The sequence below is a fragment of the Peromyscus californicus genome, unplaced genomic scaffold (assembly GCF_007827085.1).
Source record: "Peromyscus californicus insignis strain IS unplaced genomic scaffold, ASM782708v3 Scaffold_11__1_contigs__length_118956290, whole genome shotgun sequence".
NCBI lineage: Eukaryota > Metazoa > Chordata > Mammalia > Rodentia > Cricetidae > Peromyscus > Peromyscus californicus.
The window spans coordinates 11,021,586-11,039,040 of record NW_026294402.1 but is presented as its reverse complement, the minus strand read 5'-3'; the positions used below and the strand labels follow the sequence as shown (position 1 = coordinate 11,039,040).

At 50.9% G+C, this 17,455-nt stretch overlaps 1 protein-coding gene across 1 annotated transcript; it reads right to left on the bottom strand.

Annotated features, from left to right (window-relative positions):
• Positions 1 to 4,227: 4,227 nt before the first annotated feature.
• On the bottom strand, positions 4,228 to 16,109 carry Gpr83 (G protein-coupled receptor 83). Its single transcript, XM_052752602.1, has 4 exons — positions 14,961 to 16,109; positions 10,841 to 10,966; positions 8,576 to 8,709; positions 4,228 to 6,827 (listed from the first exon to the last, which is right to left on the bottom strand). The coding sequence occupies exons 1-4, from the start codon at positions 15,342 to 15,344 to the stop codon at positions 6,203 to 6,205; spliced, it is 1,269 nt and encodes a 422-aa protein (XP_052608562.1). The 5' UTR covers positions 15,345 to 16,109; the 3' UTR covers positions 4,228 to 6,202.
• Between the last annotated feature and the right edge of the window lie 1,346 nt (positions 16,110 to 17,455).

Below are 17,455 nucleotides of genomic sequence, written 5' to 3'. Positions count from 1 at the left end.
CAGCTATGAACACACCGAAGGCTTAGCCGTCATAAAATCTGAGCCCTCATGATCCAGTCTCCTGGAGACATTGCTGATCAGGGAACCAAACCTCCACCACAAGTCAGTGTACCCGAGCTATAAAAAAAACCACAACAAAACCACTGATAAACAACAGATTTGTCCCCCATGTGGAAGCAGGATATAGACTTTCAAGAAAATGCATCTGAATTTTGCCTTCCTTCATGGATTTTGAGACACTGAAGATCAGGCTGGCATCGCTGGATGAGGAGGCACTAGTCTCATGGCACAGAGTAAGCAATATTCCCTCCAACTGACTGGACTTCTGAGGTCATGGGATCAGGAGAGCTGGGCTCCTGAGCACTCACTGTCTGTTCTGTGATCGACTTCTGAGCTGCCAAGCAGAGCTGAAATACTTAAGCAACTGACAGATTCCAAGTGTGAGAGCGGTTCATGCTAGGGAGAAGTCCCTGAAGTCCCTCCTCTCTAGAAAACAGTGAGCCAACGCCACAACACATCCTTGAAGAGCCATGGCACCTGTGCCAGCATCCACTCTTGAGCCGCGCAGAGAGAAAGGAAAGCATCAGGTTTTGCAGCAGGAGATAAGGGAGCCCCAGGCTGGTGGGCAGAACTATGGCCTTCCCCCCAAATGCCCACCTTTCAATGTCCAAGCCCTGAGAGTATTTTCAGGATGAGGTGGGTTATGTTTGTAAATGGATTTGAGATTTTGAGTACCCTGGATTACCCAGGTGGGTGGAATACAGTCACACAACCCTGAAAAATGGTGATGGAAGATCTGAGAGAGAGTCCAAGGGAAATGTGGTCACAGAAGCAGCTCAGATTCAGTGCTGCTGGCTTCAAAGTTGGAGGAAGGAAGCCAAGAAACAAGGCTTGCATGTGGCCTCTGGAAGCTCGGAAGACCAGGAGGCCTCCCCCGGGACCAGCAGAAAGAAGCACCCAGTGTGTGTCAGACTCTGCAGCCTTGATGAGCAATTTTGTTGTTAAAGCCACTAAGACTGTGGTAATTTGTTATAGCAGTAATTTAAAACTAATTCAAATGCCTTCAAAATTGCAAGAGAAAATGATTTTAACCCATTACCTAAATTCAGACACACTACTGGTTAAGTATGAATTTAAGCCCATTTTCAGACAAATAAGATCTCAAAAAATCTGAGCTCCTAAGCACCTTTTCTTGGGGAAGATGTGGTCTCCCAAAATAAGGGAACAGACGGAGACAGAAGGCACAGAAGCAGCTGGCTCACCCTGGAGCAGGTAGGGTGGAGGCCCTCAAGAGCAGATGTGGGTGTGGAGAACAAGCCTGTCACCCGGGGACTGGAGTAGGCCATGGGAGCTCTGATGGCCCAGCATAGCCAGCAGGGTACTCGGCCTGACTCTCACGAAGGCTCCTGTCACACAACAGATCTTCACTATTGTGAAAGATTGGGGGAATTAGTGACAATGACGTAGAAGCCAAGCGAAGAGCAGAGGCAGCTTCAACTCCAGGCAAGCAGGTTGTTTTGAGAAGAAAGAAATGATTGCTCCATCCCTGTTGTCATGACAGTGAGCGTAGACTTGCACATTAAAAATAGTTTACCAATTCTTTAAGAATTTCGTACTGCTGGGCGGTGGTGGCGCACGCCTTTAATCCCAGCACTCAGGAGGCAGAGTCAGGCGGATCTCTGTGAGTTCGAGGCCAGCCTGGGCTACAGAGTGAGTTCCAGGAAAGGCACAAAGCTACACAGAGAAACCCTGTCTCGAAAAACGTAAAAAAAAAAAAAAAAGAATTTCGTACCTCCCCATACCTCCCTCTTTCTTTTTAAATCATCAAATCCAATGTGTGCTTCCTATATACTCCTGGGTGTGGAGCCACCGCTGGAACATGGTTGATTAACCAGGGTCCCACTCTTAAAGAAAACCAGCCCTCACTCTCCCTTAGCAGCCATCAGTTGCCAATAACCCCGTGACTAGGGGTGGGACTCCGTGACTCCCTCCGCACTCCGTTCTGGGATTCAGTCAGGCCAGATGCCCGCACAGGGCTTGTGCACACTGGTAGAACACTGTGACAGATTCGTATGTGCAGTCACCCGCTGTGCCTGGGAAAAGCACTGTTTCAACACGGTCCTCTACCCTCTCGGCTCTTACCGACTTTTGGGCTCCTCTTCTGATATGATCCCTGGACCTTAGGAGAAAGGGCATGATTGATTTGTGTATTGTAATGATCCAGATGTGGGTGTGGCCTGGGCCTCCGGCTCTCTGTTTCAGTGGGTCTGCTATTTGGGCCTTTTGTTGGTGGGTTTGATGGTGCGCAGGCCACAGAGTCAAGATGAGGTTAATTGCAGTCCTTGGTCTATGGCACACTCTAAGCAGAGTCCAGGTGTGACTCTGCTCTTTCCTATCTGATTAGTGATTTGATTAATTACTTTTAATACATAATAGATCCCCTACTGTCCTAAGCTAGAGCGAAAACCTGGAGAATAACTCCTGACTAGCACTGTGGTCCACGTCCTGTCCTGAGACCAACTCTTCACCCCAACTGTGATACTCAGTGTCATGAGTTTCCTGTCTGTGGTACCTTGCTGTCTCCTCGCATGCAAACTGAGCACCTTAAACTCCACCAATCTGACAGTGGTCCCTGCTGGGTTGGAAACAGACATAAAGGAGAGGTTGTTGAAAGCAGCCACTTTGCCCCTTCAAAGCTGCAAACAGCACAGTCTGCAAGACTGTTTCTGACAGCTCAGGAAGAGACTTAGCCCAGGCTTTGCTGAGGTGAAATACCACTGCTTTGCACCGTTTTTTTTTTTTTTTTTTTTTTCTCTTCCCTAACTACTACTTGAAATGAGAGAGAACTGGCCCTAGAGGGAGCATGGAGATGCCAAAGATGCTAACAGTTGGTCTCTCCGGCACCGGAGCCTGGCAGCGTGGGCTCTGTGTTAGTTGTTTTGCTTCTTGATGTTGCCAGATACTTGACACAGTAACTTGAGGATGGGTTTGTTTCAGCTGGTGGTTTTAGGATGTAGCCCATCAGGGTACAGAGGCGTGGCGGCACACGCTCCAAGGAGGGGAGAGCTGCTTGCTCACATCACAGCTGATTGGGAGGAAAAGAAGGGGGAATGCTGGCACTCTATCAATCAGTCTAAACCCGCCCCCACCCAAGGGATTATGCTGCCCACCTTAGAATGGGTCTTCCTTCCACAGTAAATCCTCTCTGAAAGACCCTCATAGATGCACCCAGAGGCTCAGGGTGGTTACTGACCTTAGCAACCTGCCAGTGTCTCACAGGTGTCAGCAACATGGGGCTGATTCTTGCCAGGCCTGTCCTCTGGAAGCAGCCATGCCATGCTGCCTGACCCCTGATCTGCTGATCCCTGATCAGTGGAGGCTTTAGGACTCATTCAAGTGTTTCCCAAAATATGTAAATCAAGCCCTAGTTTTTAGGGTTGCTAACATATGTTGCCCTCAAAATAAAACCTTGCCATCAAGACACTTTGGAGAATATGGATCAAAATAAAAACACAGGATTCTTTTCTACACTTTCACAGAACTTGACTTCCTAGATGGCAATATTTTTCAGTTTAGAGTGTGATCTTCGGAAAGTTATCTAGGTTTGCTGAGCCTCAGTTTCTTCCTCTGAGACACAGAAATACTGATGCGCAGCCCACAGAATGCGGGGAGGGTGTGACGATGAGCTTGAAGGCTCTGGCATCCACTACATGAGGAAGCCTCCACAAATCTGAGTTTTCATCTCTATCATTTTTTGCTTTTCTTTTAAATTTTCTTCTCGGTCATTGGATCACCTTCATTTACATCTGTCTTTAAAACTGACTTTAACGGTTGCATGGGATGGCATCAGGGTATTTCTCTGCAGAGGAACTCCAGGCCTAGGATGGCATCGATCATGGCACGCCCAGGGGAGGCTGTCTACTGGGTACTGCTGTTGAGCAGTCTCCAGTAGCGGCTGTGAGTCTCTCCATCAGCAGAGGCAGATGTAGCTCAGAGTCCAAGCAAACAGCACAAATGTATCACCACCAAAGCGGACATGGCAGCTCCTGACAAAGAGTCCGAGGTCTCTCTGCCCTCTCTTCACCTTCTCTGTGCCCAGACTTCCTAAGCTAAAGTCCTGGGCTTTGCATTGAGAGTCTCCATGTACTCTTCGTGTAACCCATGCCAACCCCTGTTTTTAAGGTCACCGACTGGACACGGTCACCAGTCCAAGAAGTACAGCCTGCACACAGAGTAGAGCTTTTACTAAGCAGAGAGTGATTTACAATAAAGCACACTTTACAGCATATTGGACAAACTCGGGCTTCACAAAGACCACATTCACAATTACCAGTCACATTTGCTCAGAGGCATATAGGGGACCAGGGCAGGGAGCGGACGGGTACCATCGGACCTGAGGCCTAACTCTGTGATATGGCACTATCTCTAGCTGCCCTCAGGGGGGCGTGACTGGAGCTTTTCCCACAATTCCCTGGGGAAGACACACTGTAAGAACCTGCTGCCTGTCCTCAGACTAGTAAACTCTTTATGGTCACATGGAAAATGTAACTCACAGCTACCAGCTGAGACCAAGACAGAGGCAGAAGCTGTGGCCCCCAAACCCACTTTATGTTTAGAAATCTTCTTCTGCCCTCTCCAAGTCACTAAAAAGAAATCTGCTGTTCTGTGGTTTTTTGTTTTTTTTTTTTAAATCTTGGGAATTTTCTAGCATTCTTGTGGATAGACTAGTCTAAGAAACTTCCATTGTTCATTACAGGGAAGCAGAGGTAACCAAGTTGTGCTGCAGTTAGCAACTGAGAGTTCTAAATAAGTCTTGGAGGAGCCTCTCCTCCCTCAGACCTCAGTTTCCCACTCAGCTCCACCAAGACAGTTTGTGTCTGAGACTTCTCTGTGACGAGACGGGAATCCGAACCAAGCACAGCAGCCACAGAGGCTGCTCTGGCCCTGAGGTCCCACAATCTCTTCCTCCCACTGGACACAGCGCTCTCTGGGTGATACTGAAGCCACTGAGACCACATGCAAGGTGACGAGAACACTGGCTACCTGGAATGCAATTTCTCTGACAAATGGGCCCTCACGGAATAAAGTTGCTCCAAGAAGCCTGTAGGTTTTGGAAAATGACACATGAATTTTCAGGTGATGCTGACAGGGGAATCTTCTTTCAGGAATTGGTGTGAAAAAATTTCATCTTTCAGACAACAAAGAGAAATGTCCTGTCTAGACAGCTCGGGCAGATGAGGTGTCTGAGCACAATTATTTCCAGCTTATTGGAAAGCAAGTTCCCTCATTGCCCGTGAAAACAGAACAGTGCTTCACCGCATCTCATTTCTGGGGGCTGGAGGGCAGGGATCCTACCTCTAGCTCTCCTGTGCTGCTCATCTTGATGGCTGCCACCTAGGACAGGGCTGGGCCCCCCCTCCATTGCCACCAGAAGGAGTCAGTCTTCACCTTGCTCTCCCCTCTTCTCCTCAGGTGTGCTGAGGGACCCCGTTCATCATGGAGGAGTTTAATAGCATTGTGATGTGCCCCGTTTCTTGCTAATTATCACAATCTAAATGGACACATGTAGTTTAGGATTTTAAAACTACAAACACACAGGCAGGCACACAGAGGGCCAAGTTACAGACAAATTCACAGCACATTACAGGCATTTTTACAAATTGATGGGCTAACAGGGTGATCTTAATTCATTTCTGGACTTTCCTGAACTTTTAAAAACGGTGACGCTAATTAATTTCTCTTTATTTTAAGAAACCAAAATGGGTCCTATCTGGTCACAGATCGAGTCACTGCCATTGAATATCTGTGATTACCCTTGGTCCAATAACTTTAGAAAGCCTTTGAGTCCATTCTTCCTGACTTGTGAAGCTGTATTCTGGGCACATGGGTCAGGCCCAGCAACAACATGACTTGGGTCCCCCTGTGGGTGCTCAGTAGTAGGAAGGACAAGGTGGCAGGTGCTGGACAGCGAAGTGGTGGACTGAGCCAACCTCTGTTGGAGCTGAGGCAGCTTTCAGAGATCTTGCTCATCGATCATTACAACACCTCGTGGCATCTTTAAGATGGTTTGCACATCAGATGGGGAAGGAAGCTGGATAGGTTCCTAGGAACTCAAGCATTTCCCTGCTTCTGCAGGACCTTCCAACACTGTGTGCATTAAGCTGGTTGTGAGCGAGCCCCTCCCCACCTCTTCCTGCTTCTCCTAACTCATCGCCACAATGGGTTCCACAGAGGAAAGATCTGTCTTCCCAGACTTGATCTGGGAAGAGGGCAGGTGGTGATTGGCTAGCGGAGCCCTCCGACCATGGCTCTTCTCTGTCCATGCCACCCTGAAGGAAGGAACTGGGGAGGGCAGCCTGTCTTCCTGAGGCTTGGGTGGCCTTTGGCACATGCTCAGTAACGCCTTTAGCTCAACTCTAAAGTTCTCATTGAGCCAGCAGTAGATGAAGGGGTTGTAGCAAGTACTGCTCATGGCAAACCAGTGGAAGGCAAAGTAGAGGGCGTTGTTGGTGTGGATGGCCTTGCTGGACAGGAGGAGGACATAGCAGTTGAGGGGGAACCAGCAGAGGGCAAAGAGGACCACCACAAGCACCAGCATCTTCACAGTGGTCTTCTTCTTGCGTCGCAGGGCGAGGTACTGCTGCGTGGTCACGTCACCAATGGTGTTGCACAGCCACAGCTTCTTGGCCACGCGGGCATAGGCCACGGAGATGATGAAGAGTGGAAGTAGGTAGAGCAGGGTGAAGGTGGCCAGGTCCAGGTACTTCCAGAAGAGGTCAGCCGGCTCTGGGAAGTCCGGCAGGCAGAGGGAGCGCACTATGTCCTCACTGGACCAAGAAGCAGGGAAAACAGATGGGGACAGGGCAGGCTATGAGTGAGGAAGTCAGTATTACCACTTCCTGCCGAGGAATGCCAGCCTCCCTACCCCAGGCTTAGGCACATCTGTTAGGGTCTTTTGACACTGTGGCCTAATCATCCCATCATGCTTCAGTCTCCCCACAAGGTAGGGCATTTTACAGAGGGTGGGAAGACTCCAGACCCCATGTCCCCTGAATTTGACATCATCCTCTGCACCTAGTGGACCCCACAGATATTCACAGAATGAATCAATGAATAATGAATGAATGAATCAATGAAGGAATGAAACAGCAGTGTTCCTGCTCAGAAAACCAGCACTTTTTTGGGGAAATCTTAGAGTCCTCTTTGTACTCAGCTCTCACCCCAAAGAGAAACTGACAAATCATTAAAACAGATGAAAGGTAGGGAAAATACGTGGTAAAGTAAACATGTCTCTAGCCGTGTCTATGGCTTATTACCTTTTTACACATTCTAGAAAGAAATAGAAGAAGGGAAGGATCTGATTCACAGGGAACTAGCTGAAACCACTCAAAGTCCTGGCTTTGTTCACGGTCTGTGCAGATGAACTGCAGGTCTGTGGTGATGTGGACACATGAACTGCAGGTCTGTGGTGATGTGGACACATGAACTGCAGGTCTGTGATGATGTGGACACATGAACTGCAGGTCTGTGATGATGTGGACACATGAACTGCAGGTCTGTGATGATGTGGACACATGAACTGCAGGTCTGTGATGTGGACACATGAACTGCAGGTCTGTGATGTGGATACATGAACTGCAGGTCTGTGATGTGGACACATGAACTGCAGGTCTGTGATGTGGACACATGAACTGCAGGTCTGTGATGTGGACACATGAACTGCAGGTCTGTGATGTGGACACATGAACTGCAGGTCTGTGATGTGGACACATGAACTGCAGGTCTGCGGTGATGTGGACACATGAACTGCAGGTCTGTGATGATGTGGACACATGAACTGCAGGTTTGTGATGATGTGGACACATGAACTGCAGGTCTGTGATGATGTGGACACATGAACTACACGTTTGTGGTGATGTGGAGGCAGTGAGTCAGGTATTCAACTCAGACAGATCTCAAATTTCAGAATGAGCAAGCTCTTCCTTCCATTCAGTCTGCATGGAGACAGGCTTTAATGAAGCAGATTGTAGTTTCTTAAACTGAGTGTTTGAAAGAAGGAGTTTCTCATTTGGTGAGAATATATGTTAAGGACCAAACTGGGTATTGGCAGAAATGCCTGTCTCAGAATCCTGCCTCACCAGCATATACTCATGTTTATTCTGATTCTAAGTTCTACAAGACTTGGAATCTTGCTCATTTAAAGCAAGGCAGAGTGGAGACCCATCTCGGTCTGTATGAGCACACGCCTCCTGGTGGCAGAACTGATAACAATTTCCTTGCCTTGCCAACAGCCTGGAGAGTAAGGCAGAGCTAAAGTTAAGAAGAACACGGGGCGGGGGGGGGGGGGGGGGGGGGGGGGGGGGGGGACGGGGGGACGGGACACGGGGACGGGGGACACACCAATACAGAGACTAGGCATGGGCTGGGAGCTGGTAAGAACAACTCAGTGAGGCAGGAAGAGTCATATCAGGGGCTCCAGTCGGGTCCCCTTTGATTGTGGTCCAGGTCCATTCTGGAGAAGACCAGCATGGTACAATCTCCCGTGACCCTCACTGCTCCCCAGAACATGTCTCACCTGTACTTGAAGGTAAACAGTTTCTGGCAGATGGCATGCGGCAGCGAGAAGAAGGTGGCCATGACCCAGATAACAGCAATATAGATGATGCCCTTGGTGATGGAGATCCGAGGCTTCAAGGGGTGCATGATGACCTAGGAAACAAGTGAAAGGCGTCTCCACTCGAGTCGGAAGCGGAGAAGAGTGCAGGCGGCAAGGCTCACGGTCAGCTAAGGCAGGTCTTATGGACCAAAGGCTGAGCACCTTTCCCATTCCTTGGTGGCCCCTGGGCTGCACCAGGAAGCTGAGGCGTTGAAGGGAGGTCCCTCTCACCACAGCTCAACTCCAGGGATGGGAAGAGGGCTTCGCGTGGACTCCATGGCTCCTGGCAGTCCCAGGGCCTCTTGCGAGTGAGAAGAGCAGGGTGCAGGGGGGAGGGTACAAAGTTGAGGGAAGGGCCCTGGGCTCAGCCCACCTCCTGGAGATCTGACCCATCTTTCAGTAGTTCCAGACCTCGGGTGCTATCTAAGGTTCTGACCACGGGGAGCAATTTCTTGTCACCCACTGCAGAAAGCTGATTTGATGCCACCACTAAATCCCAACACAGACTGGCTTCCATGCACTTAAGAGGAAGCCAGGACCACAGGTTTGGGGCCAAAATGCAGCTTGGAATTGATACTGTGCCAGCCAATCAACTCTCTAAGAAGCCTAAATAAAGATAGAAGTTGAAAGCGTTTCCGTTTGTGAGGCTGGGTCCTGTGGCAAAGGTACGCAAGAGCTCTGACTGAATTAGTGAAGGTTGGCCAGGGATAAGGAATAGCTGTGTGCAGACTTCTCTCAGTTTGCTTTGATGCACCTGCACTGTATGAAGACCTGATTCTAACACGATCATGGCATGTTGGAAATAGAGAGAGATCTCAAATTTGGGCAGTCCATTCCTCGTCTGATGGGCAAACTCCCTCAAGACTATCTTTATCAAGCTGTCATCCAGATGCACTTAGATGTGACTGGTGACAGGAGACACTGTGTCCTAGGCAGCTCTGTCCACTTGGACCATTTATTTCTACTAGAAAATCATTCCTCACACTGAAGGATGCTTTGAAGTGTGAGTCTTTGAAGCCATTTCTTTGTTGGCCATTAATGCTTCTCGGGTCATCTCAGAGCAAACCTTGGTTCTCTTTGTCCTGAGAATACTTGCCTTGTGGGTCTGCTTAAATCATCACAGAGGAGGATAAACTAGTGGTCAGACCATGTCTTGGAGCCAGACAGATGTTGGTCCTCATTTTAGCTGTTCACATGGTCATGAGAAAGCTATGTGTGTACATTTCTGAACCTGTTTCCTGACTTCACACGGTCTAATCCAGCAGTTCTCAACCTGTGGGTCGTGACAGGAACTGAAACACCACTCAGTAACAAAATTAAGTTAAGTAGCAATGAGTGGAGTAGTGGTGTCACAGACCTTTAGTCCCAGCACGCACTAGGGAGACAGAGGCAGGCAGATCTCTGTGAGTTCAAGGCCAGCCAGGTTTAGAGTGAGTTCCAGAACAGCCAGGACTATACAAAGAAACCCTGTCACAGGAGAAGGAGAAGGAGGAGGAGAAGGAGGAGGAGGAGGAGGAGGAGGAGGAGGAGGAGGAGGAGGAGGAGGAGAAATGGAAATAATTTTATGGTTGGGGGTCACCACAAATGAGGAACTGTATTAAAGGGTCACAGCATTAGGAAGGTTGAGAACCACTGGATAATCAACATTGTGCGGGTCACGGAGTTGGTAAGTGCAATGTACCTGGTTGGCCCAGAGCTGGCCTCTTTCACAATGGATGTTCTTGAGTCCTCTTTGAGTGCCTAACACCATGGGGCATTAGCCCATATACTCACTCCTGTGCTACCACACCCTACTTGCTCCTGGTACTGGGACACCCAGGCTTCTGCTCCTCCTACACAGTCTGGGCCAGAGCCTCTCCATCTCCCACTTGACAGCCTTCTCCGACCTGTAGTTATTTGCTTCTTCCTTTTCATCTGTGATTTTCTGGGTTTGACTTTCTATCACCAAAAAAATTCATTAAATTTAGAGGTGAGAAATGCCAGCAGTGAGTCTTCACTCCAACAACAAAGTGGAAATAACCTTTTGCAACTACCAGAGGGTTGACCATCCCTCATGTCCTCGCCAGAATTGATCATAAGGAGCCAAGTGTATACACAGCCGGGTTGAATGAGTCACGAGAGTATTCCCTACACACGCCAGGCAGGCACGGCCGGAGGGGAGGATGGTCCAGGGGTGGGCCTCACCTGATGCCGATCCACAGCAATGGCTGTCAGTGTCAGTGCTGAGACGTGCAGAGAGCAGTACTGGGCAAAGCGGCTGACATGGCACATGCCCTTCCCAAACACCCATGTGCTGTTCACAAAGCGGACCTGTGGGCAGAGTACAGACGTCAGGGTGGACGGGCCTTGACCGACACCCAGTTCCACCTCTCAGTGGTCTCTGCAGAGCATCTCGTCAGGAAGCCTCTCAGCTCTCCCAGCCAAGGAATCTTCCAGCTACTGTGCCAAAGCACGGACCACACGGCTCTCCCCAGCCTAACCCATTCTTGCTCACTGGGTTCACCAAACGCCCAAGATGGCCCTGGCCCTCAGGAATCAGAAGAGCTTGGGAAGAGCATGGGCTCTGGGGGTTGGCCTTTCCACCACTAATGCTCTGCGGCCTTGGCAATAAACTCCGATAACCTCAGTTTTCCCATTGGCAGAAAATGGATTCAAAATCCTTACCTGAAAGGCTTATTATGAAATCTGTGAAGATGGGAGAAATTGCCCAGCAAATTGTTAGAAGGTGATTATTAAAAAGTGGAAGCTGACATTTTTAAGTGTAATAAAATTCTTGGCTGAATGGAACCCAGCATAATGGGGAAACATCTCCAAAAAGTCACAATATACTGTGTCGACTGTGCTTAGAAGGTGTCTGTGTGTGTGTGTATGCGTGTGTGTGCATGTGTGTGTGTGTGTGTGTGTGTGTGTGTGTGTGTGTGTGTGTGTGTAAGTGATCCAACTCAGAGCCACACACAGTGTGCAAGCGATCCTCCACTGAGCTACACCCCAGCCCCATGTCTATGCCCATCCTGAGACCCCTGGAAAGGTGAAGGTTAGGGTGGAGAGAAATGGGACCCTTGGGGGGTGGGGACAAGGTCCTCCTTCAGCAGCATGCAAAGCTGTCTGCTCACTCAGGCCTGGGGCAGCTCCTGTGAGGAATGTCTTGTGCCCAGGAGAGATGGAGCATCAATTCTGACCAAGGCATGTCTGATCCAGGAGGGGACTGAATGTAGAGCATGCCCAACAGAGGGTCAGATACAGGGCAAATGCGTCACCAGGTGGGAGTGGAGTGGGCAAAGGGAGAAGTTGGCAGCAGAGACAGAGGAGGCAGTTCAGCTGGACAGGAGTTCTCTCACCACTTGGATTTACAGGGGAGGGTCTGCCACTTCGTGCTGTCACCTCAGTGGACCAGGAGGTGAAAGACAGGTCGGAGGGTGGACCAGCCCTGACTGATACACAGTTGGGCTCTATTTGGTATCTGAGGCGCATCCTCTCAGGAGGCTTCTCAGCCCTCTCAGCCAAGAAATATTCCAGGTGCTGCGCTGAGGTCTAGACCACGAGGCTTTCCCCAGCAGAGCTTATCGTGGCCACTCTGGGGTCTCTGAGTCTTCCCCCCTTGCGTCTGTGAAACAGGCTCACACTTTCACATACAGTGATGAAAATCATGCCTGATAGAAAACAGGTGTCGAGTGGGTACAACATGCCATCATTAGCAAGTACCTTAGCATCTAAACTGCCACCACGACTACACAGGGGACGAGCAAGGACTCACGTATGTGGAGACCAGGATAAAATCCATCAACTGGGGACCAGGGGCTGTTGAGAAACGTGCAATGGGGTGTTTGCCTGGCATGTGTACAGGAAAGTTGGGTCAAGTTTGGCTACATCTCCACAGGGAGACAGAAAATCCAGGGCTTTGTCCTGTGGCTGGGAGGAGCCATTGAAGCTACAGAGCAGGACATCCGCAGCCCCTCTGCCTCCCACCCACAGTCAGCAAGTGAGCACACCTAAATCTCTGACAGGCCACCCCTCCTTGCTACCTCCCAGGAGACCCCCCCACTCTTGATCTTGCCCCCACACATCGGGCGGAACACTGCTACTGGCTGTGAGACTCACCAGACTGACACGGATGCTTCAGGAGGTCCCAGGCCTGACACCCCTGGGCCAGCCTCTCTTTCTGACCCACCTCAGCTGCCCTTGGGCCACTCTGATGTGTCTTTTGTTTTTGCCTCTCCACCTTCACCCAGTCACTCAGTGTCCTCTCACCACGAGGTGAACTTGAGTGGCTCCTCTCCTGTGTTCCGCCTGCCCCCTCTGTACTGTCTGTACTGGTCGTTCATCTCAACCCAGGAGATCTGGCTCTTGCAGAACTGTTGAAATGTCACATCCTTTGCAAAGTCTCCTTTGACCCTCTGGTGAGTCAGAATGAAGGCCTGCCTCCTCCGGGCTCCACTACACTGTCTGCGTGTCTCTGTCATGGGAACCATCAGCAAGTGTTTGTTATCGTCTCGGTGAGCAGAGCCAGTCTACGTGACGACTGCAGGGAGACAGTGGCTGGAAGAGGGGCCCAGAAGGAGGTTACTGTCACCAAGCAGCCCAAGGCAATGCCTTACCCTGTGGGAAGGCTGTGCTGAGAAGGTGGAGGGATTTGAAGATCCCCTCTCCCAGTACTCACCACCTGTGTGCACATGACGACACCCTGGAAGCTCTACGGGAGCTTGGACTGGGGAGGTTCCATGGCTCAGGTTCAAAGCCAGGCTGCTCTAGTTTGTCATGTAGGAAGGGTGGAAAGTCCCTTCTCACAGGAGGTCCCTGGGGCATTCAGCTCTCAGTTGTCACTGCTTCTTTGTCCCCTCGTGTCTACGTATATCTAACCCTGCAGCCTGCCCCTGAACAGCAGTGACAAGGCCCTGGAGCCTTGCAGCTCTTATCCAAGACCCACTCCAGCTTGTCCTTTCTCTGATGAGAAGCCCAGGGAGAAGCCACAAGAGCCAAGATGCAGCTTTTCTAAGGATCAGGAAGGCACAGGGGCATTATTGGGAAGCCCTTATGCCCTTGATCGGTGCCTAGAGGCTGAGTGGCCACCAATCGGTCAGTATAGGCTGAAGAAAGTTGCAGAGCGGTGGAACCAGAATTTGAGTCATGAGTCCCCACTCCACTGGTGACTTAGTGGACACAGCAGTGGACTTGAGTGCAGTGGCACAGTTCTCCTGGCTCTGCAGGTGGCCTCAGACAAGAACTGGACTGCTGTGCCTTGGTTTCCTTATCATATTATGCGAATATGCTCTCATAAGGGAGAGTGGGAGAGAGAAGGAGAATGCTTTGAAGATGGAAATTTTGGAAGGACATCACATGGGCCAATGGACTTGCAAGGATCCATCTATTCATCTTTTCGTTGTCTATTATTTGTGTATGAGATTAGATAGATAGATAGATAGATAGATAGACAGATATTCTGCTTGGCTAATAACTCTAATAACAAGTCATTCCATACGTTGAAAGGGATGTAACTCTGCTATAGAGATGGGCTGTCTGTCACTGGGATTGCTCAGCCACACCCTCACTGTTTCAAACTGTCCATGAGCTCCCTAGTCACTAAGGAACAGAAGCAGCGCCAGTAATGCTGAAGAGCAGAGACTTGGAGAGGGAGCCACTTGCTTACCCTGTGCAAATGTCCCAGGCCCCAGGCTCCAGGCCAACTCCATGTTATTCCCTCCCAGCACAAGCCTCCCACAGGACCTCCCTGTCAAGCCACCAAGGAAACACAGCTTAACCCACCAGCATCGAGAAAGATGCTTCAGACTCCATTAACAACCAACACTTGCTGCTTCTGATGACCCAGCCAGCAGCACCCATTGCATGGGAGGCAGGCTTTTCACAGGCTGACTTGAGGGACAAGAAGTGACCTAATAGCCTCTGCTAACATTTCGGGGACCTGATTTACTGTTTGCTCATTCCAAATGCCGGTGACCAGGGAGGTTACACGGTGAACGGTCAATCCTTCAGAGCCAACTGCAGGCACTTGACTCTGAGTCAGTGCTACCAACTGCAGAAACTCTGGCTTGGAAAGGAAGGGGGGAAAGGAAGAAGAGGGGTAACAGGGGTGGAAGGAATATTGGTGACAGGAGAGAAGAGACACGCAAAGATTAAGACGTGAAGACAAGACCAAGGCTGAGGTGACAGAGGAGAGGAGGTAGAAGGAGGAGGGTGGAGAGCCTGGGGATGGTAGGACTGGACGAGACAGAATGACAGGAGAGAGAGGAGAGAGAATAGACCCAGTGCTTCAGGAAAACAGAGGCAGCCCTGGAGGGCCCATCCTTACCAAAGTGAAGGGTGTGTTGAGCAACGTAATCATGATGTCTGCCACTGCCAGGTTGACGATGAAGAGGCTGGTGGCGGAGTGCATGCGCTGGTTCTTGAAGATGACATGACAGACTAGGACATTGCCAAAGAGCGAGAAGATGATGATGAAAGAGTAGGCCACGATGAGCAGGGCTTTCACCGTGGGGTTCTGGGACTCGGCCCCGTAGCGTCTCCTGCCCACGAAGTTCTGCCAGTCGGAGAAAGTGTAGTTGGTCCAGAAGTGCGAGGTATTGGGCCCGGTCAGGGAGACCTCCATGCTGGGATGCTCAGTGCCGACCTGCGGCTGCTCAGTGCCTCGCACCGAGGACAGGAGAAAGAACAGCAGGACAGGAGGGACCGTCATGCCCAGCCACTGTGGCTCCGGGCGCAAGGGTCGGACTCCCCACCGGGCTCGGGGCGTGAAGGCTGGGCGCGGGGCGCTCAACGCACCGGGCTACAGGGCTCCGCAGGGCAGAAGGAAGCAGGACGCGAGGGGCGCGGAGCACAGAGGAAGCCCCGACCTCTGAGGAACCTGGACCACGCCGGGTCCCGACTGGAGAGGCAACGGAGATCTTCGGGGAGTCGGGACCACAGAGGGAACTCCGGGACGCAGAGGGACTCCGGATCCTGCGGACTGCCACACACACGTCTCTGTCACCCCAGCCCTCGGTGGCGCTCGCCCGTTTCTCGCAGCACTTTTATACCTCTGCTCCCGCAGCGGCCAGAGCGCCTCCGCCTATAGGGCTGTGCAGCGTCTCTTGGCTCCCGTGACGCGCTCGGCTCCGGCTGCCCCTCTCTCCGCTTGCGCTTGCGGCACCGCAGTCCCCAGCGCAGCCTGCACCGGCCCCCCAGCACTGCAGCCCGGACCCGGGCCGCCCCCTCCCTCCCGCTCACCAGCTTTCTGTACAGCAAGCCAGGGAACAGGTGTAAGCAGCCGTGGGGACTATGTGAGGTCACACTGCAAGGCTGGGTTTGTGCAGTCAAAGGATCCACCACCTTGGTTTCCATCTGAACTGTAGCCTTGGCACATCCCCAATACTGAGGTGGCTCCTGATCCAAGGGGATCCTGGGATGTGGCAAATCCTGAAATAGACCTGGAATATTTCCGCTTTAGCTAGCCCTTAGACACACTGGAGGGCTTAGTCAAGGTCTATTGCTTCACTGACAGCCCTTGGGAATGTGACATGGGTACCGATGTCTTTAAAGGAAACTTCAAACACTTCCTGACACATCCAAGAAACGGATGAAATAACACACAGCGGGCTCTGTGTCCGCTCCTCTGCAAACAGTAGCTTTGCTGCCCTCGAGGTCGGGAAGCTGCCCTAAAAGGGAAGCTGCCTCCCAACCACCCACCGGCTTCTCCTGTCAGACTCTTTAAATTTTCTTAAAAATTATAGTTAGCACACAGAGTGGCGGGTTTCATTAAGAGACTCTCATGCTTATATATCACACTTCATTCTTGCTCACCCTCCTCCTGGCTTCTCATTACCCCTCTTTCCGGTCCCCTTCCTCTGGCAAAATAGTTCTTCCCACTTGCACATCATCCGTACTTTGATTTGCTCTCTCGTCCCTCCAGGGCCTCTAGGTCTCTTTTTACTTTTGTATCTACCTAGTCTTGACAGACAGTCCCCAACTCCTCATTCTGCCAGTTAACTCCCTGGAGATTTTCTAGTCTCAGCTGGCTCTGGTGAGCAATCCTCAGGTTGGGACTGGAATACAAAGGTGCCCTTGGGTCACTTGGACCCACAAAAGCATGCATTTTGTCTCATTCAGACCCTGAAAAGCCGGCCCCTTCCATCAAGGCTTCACTCATCTCTCACTATGGACCATCTCCTGGACAGTGGGCGTTACCCTGTGCACTCCCTGTAGCTCTGGGGACACAGGCCAAACTCGCTTGCTGATAAGCAATTTGAAATGGGTCTATTAAATGTCACCATCATAAAATACAAGATGCACTTATCTGGGTTGGAAAGAGTCAGGGAAGTCTTTCCATGCTGAGTGACACTTAGCCCAGTCCTTTAGGAGACAAGTCATGGCAGAGGCAAAGTGGGTAGGAGAGAGTTTGGAGGAGAGCAGTAGTGTGACACAAGGTGGGAACTGCGAACAGTGTGGGAGAGAGGGCAGGGACCCAAACTTAAGGGTGCGCTAAGGATATGAGCAGTTTCCTGAGAGTGATAGCAGTGAATGTTGAGCTTGACATGATCTGATCTGCATTTTGGAAAGGGCGCTTCAGCACGTGGGGTGGGTATGTGCAAGGCTGTGGCTTAGAACAAGTGTGGAGGCTGTTCAAGTGACTGAGGAGTGCGGCTGTCATCTGGCCCTCAAGGTGCTGGCAGTGGGTGAAAGGATGACTGATTGGAGGGAGGAGTCGAGTCAGGATGACTGTCAGATTTTCAGTTTGGTTGAAGTAAGTCCAACATAAAAACCATAAAGAGGGTGAGGCTGGAGAGATGGCTCAGTTAAGAGCACTGACTG

Excerpts from the sequence above, each read along its gene's own strand:
- Gpr83 (XM_052752602.1), bottom strand. The coding sequence starts at position 15,344 with ATGACGGTCCCTCCTGTCCTGCTGTTCTTTCTCCTGTCCTCGGTGCGA. Across the intron at positions 8,710-10,840 it reads TTGCTGTGGATCGGCATCAG|GTCATCATGCACCCCTTGAA; the intron begins GTGAGGCCCACC and ends CTTGTTTCCTAG. Across the intron at positions 6,828-8,575 it reads CTGTTTACCTTCAAGTACAG|TGAGGACATAGTGCGCTCCC; the intron begins GTGAGACATGTT and ends TTCTTGGTCCAG.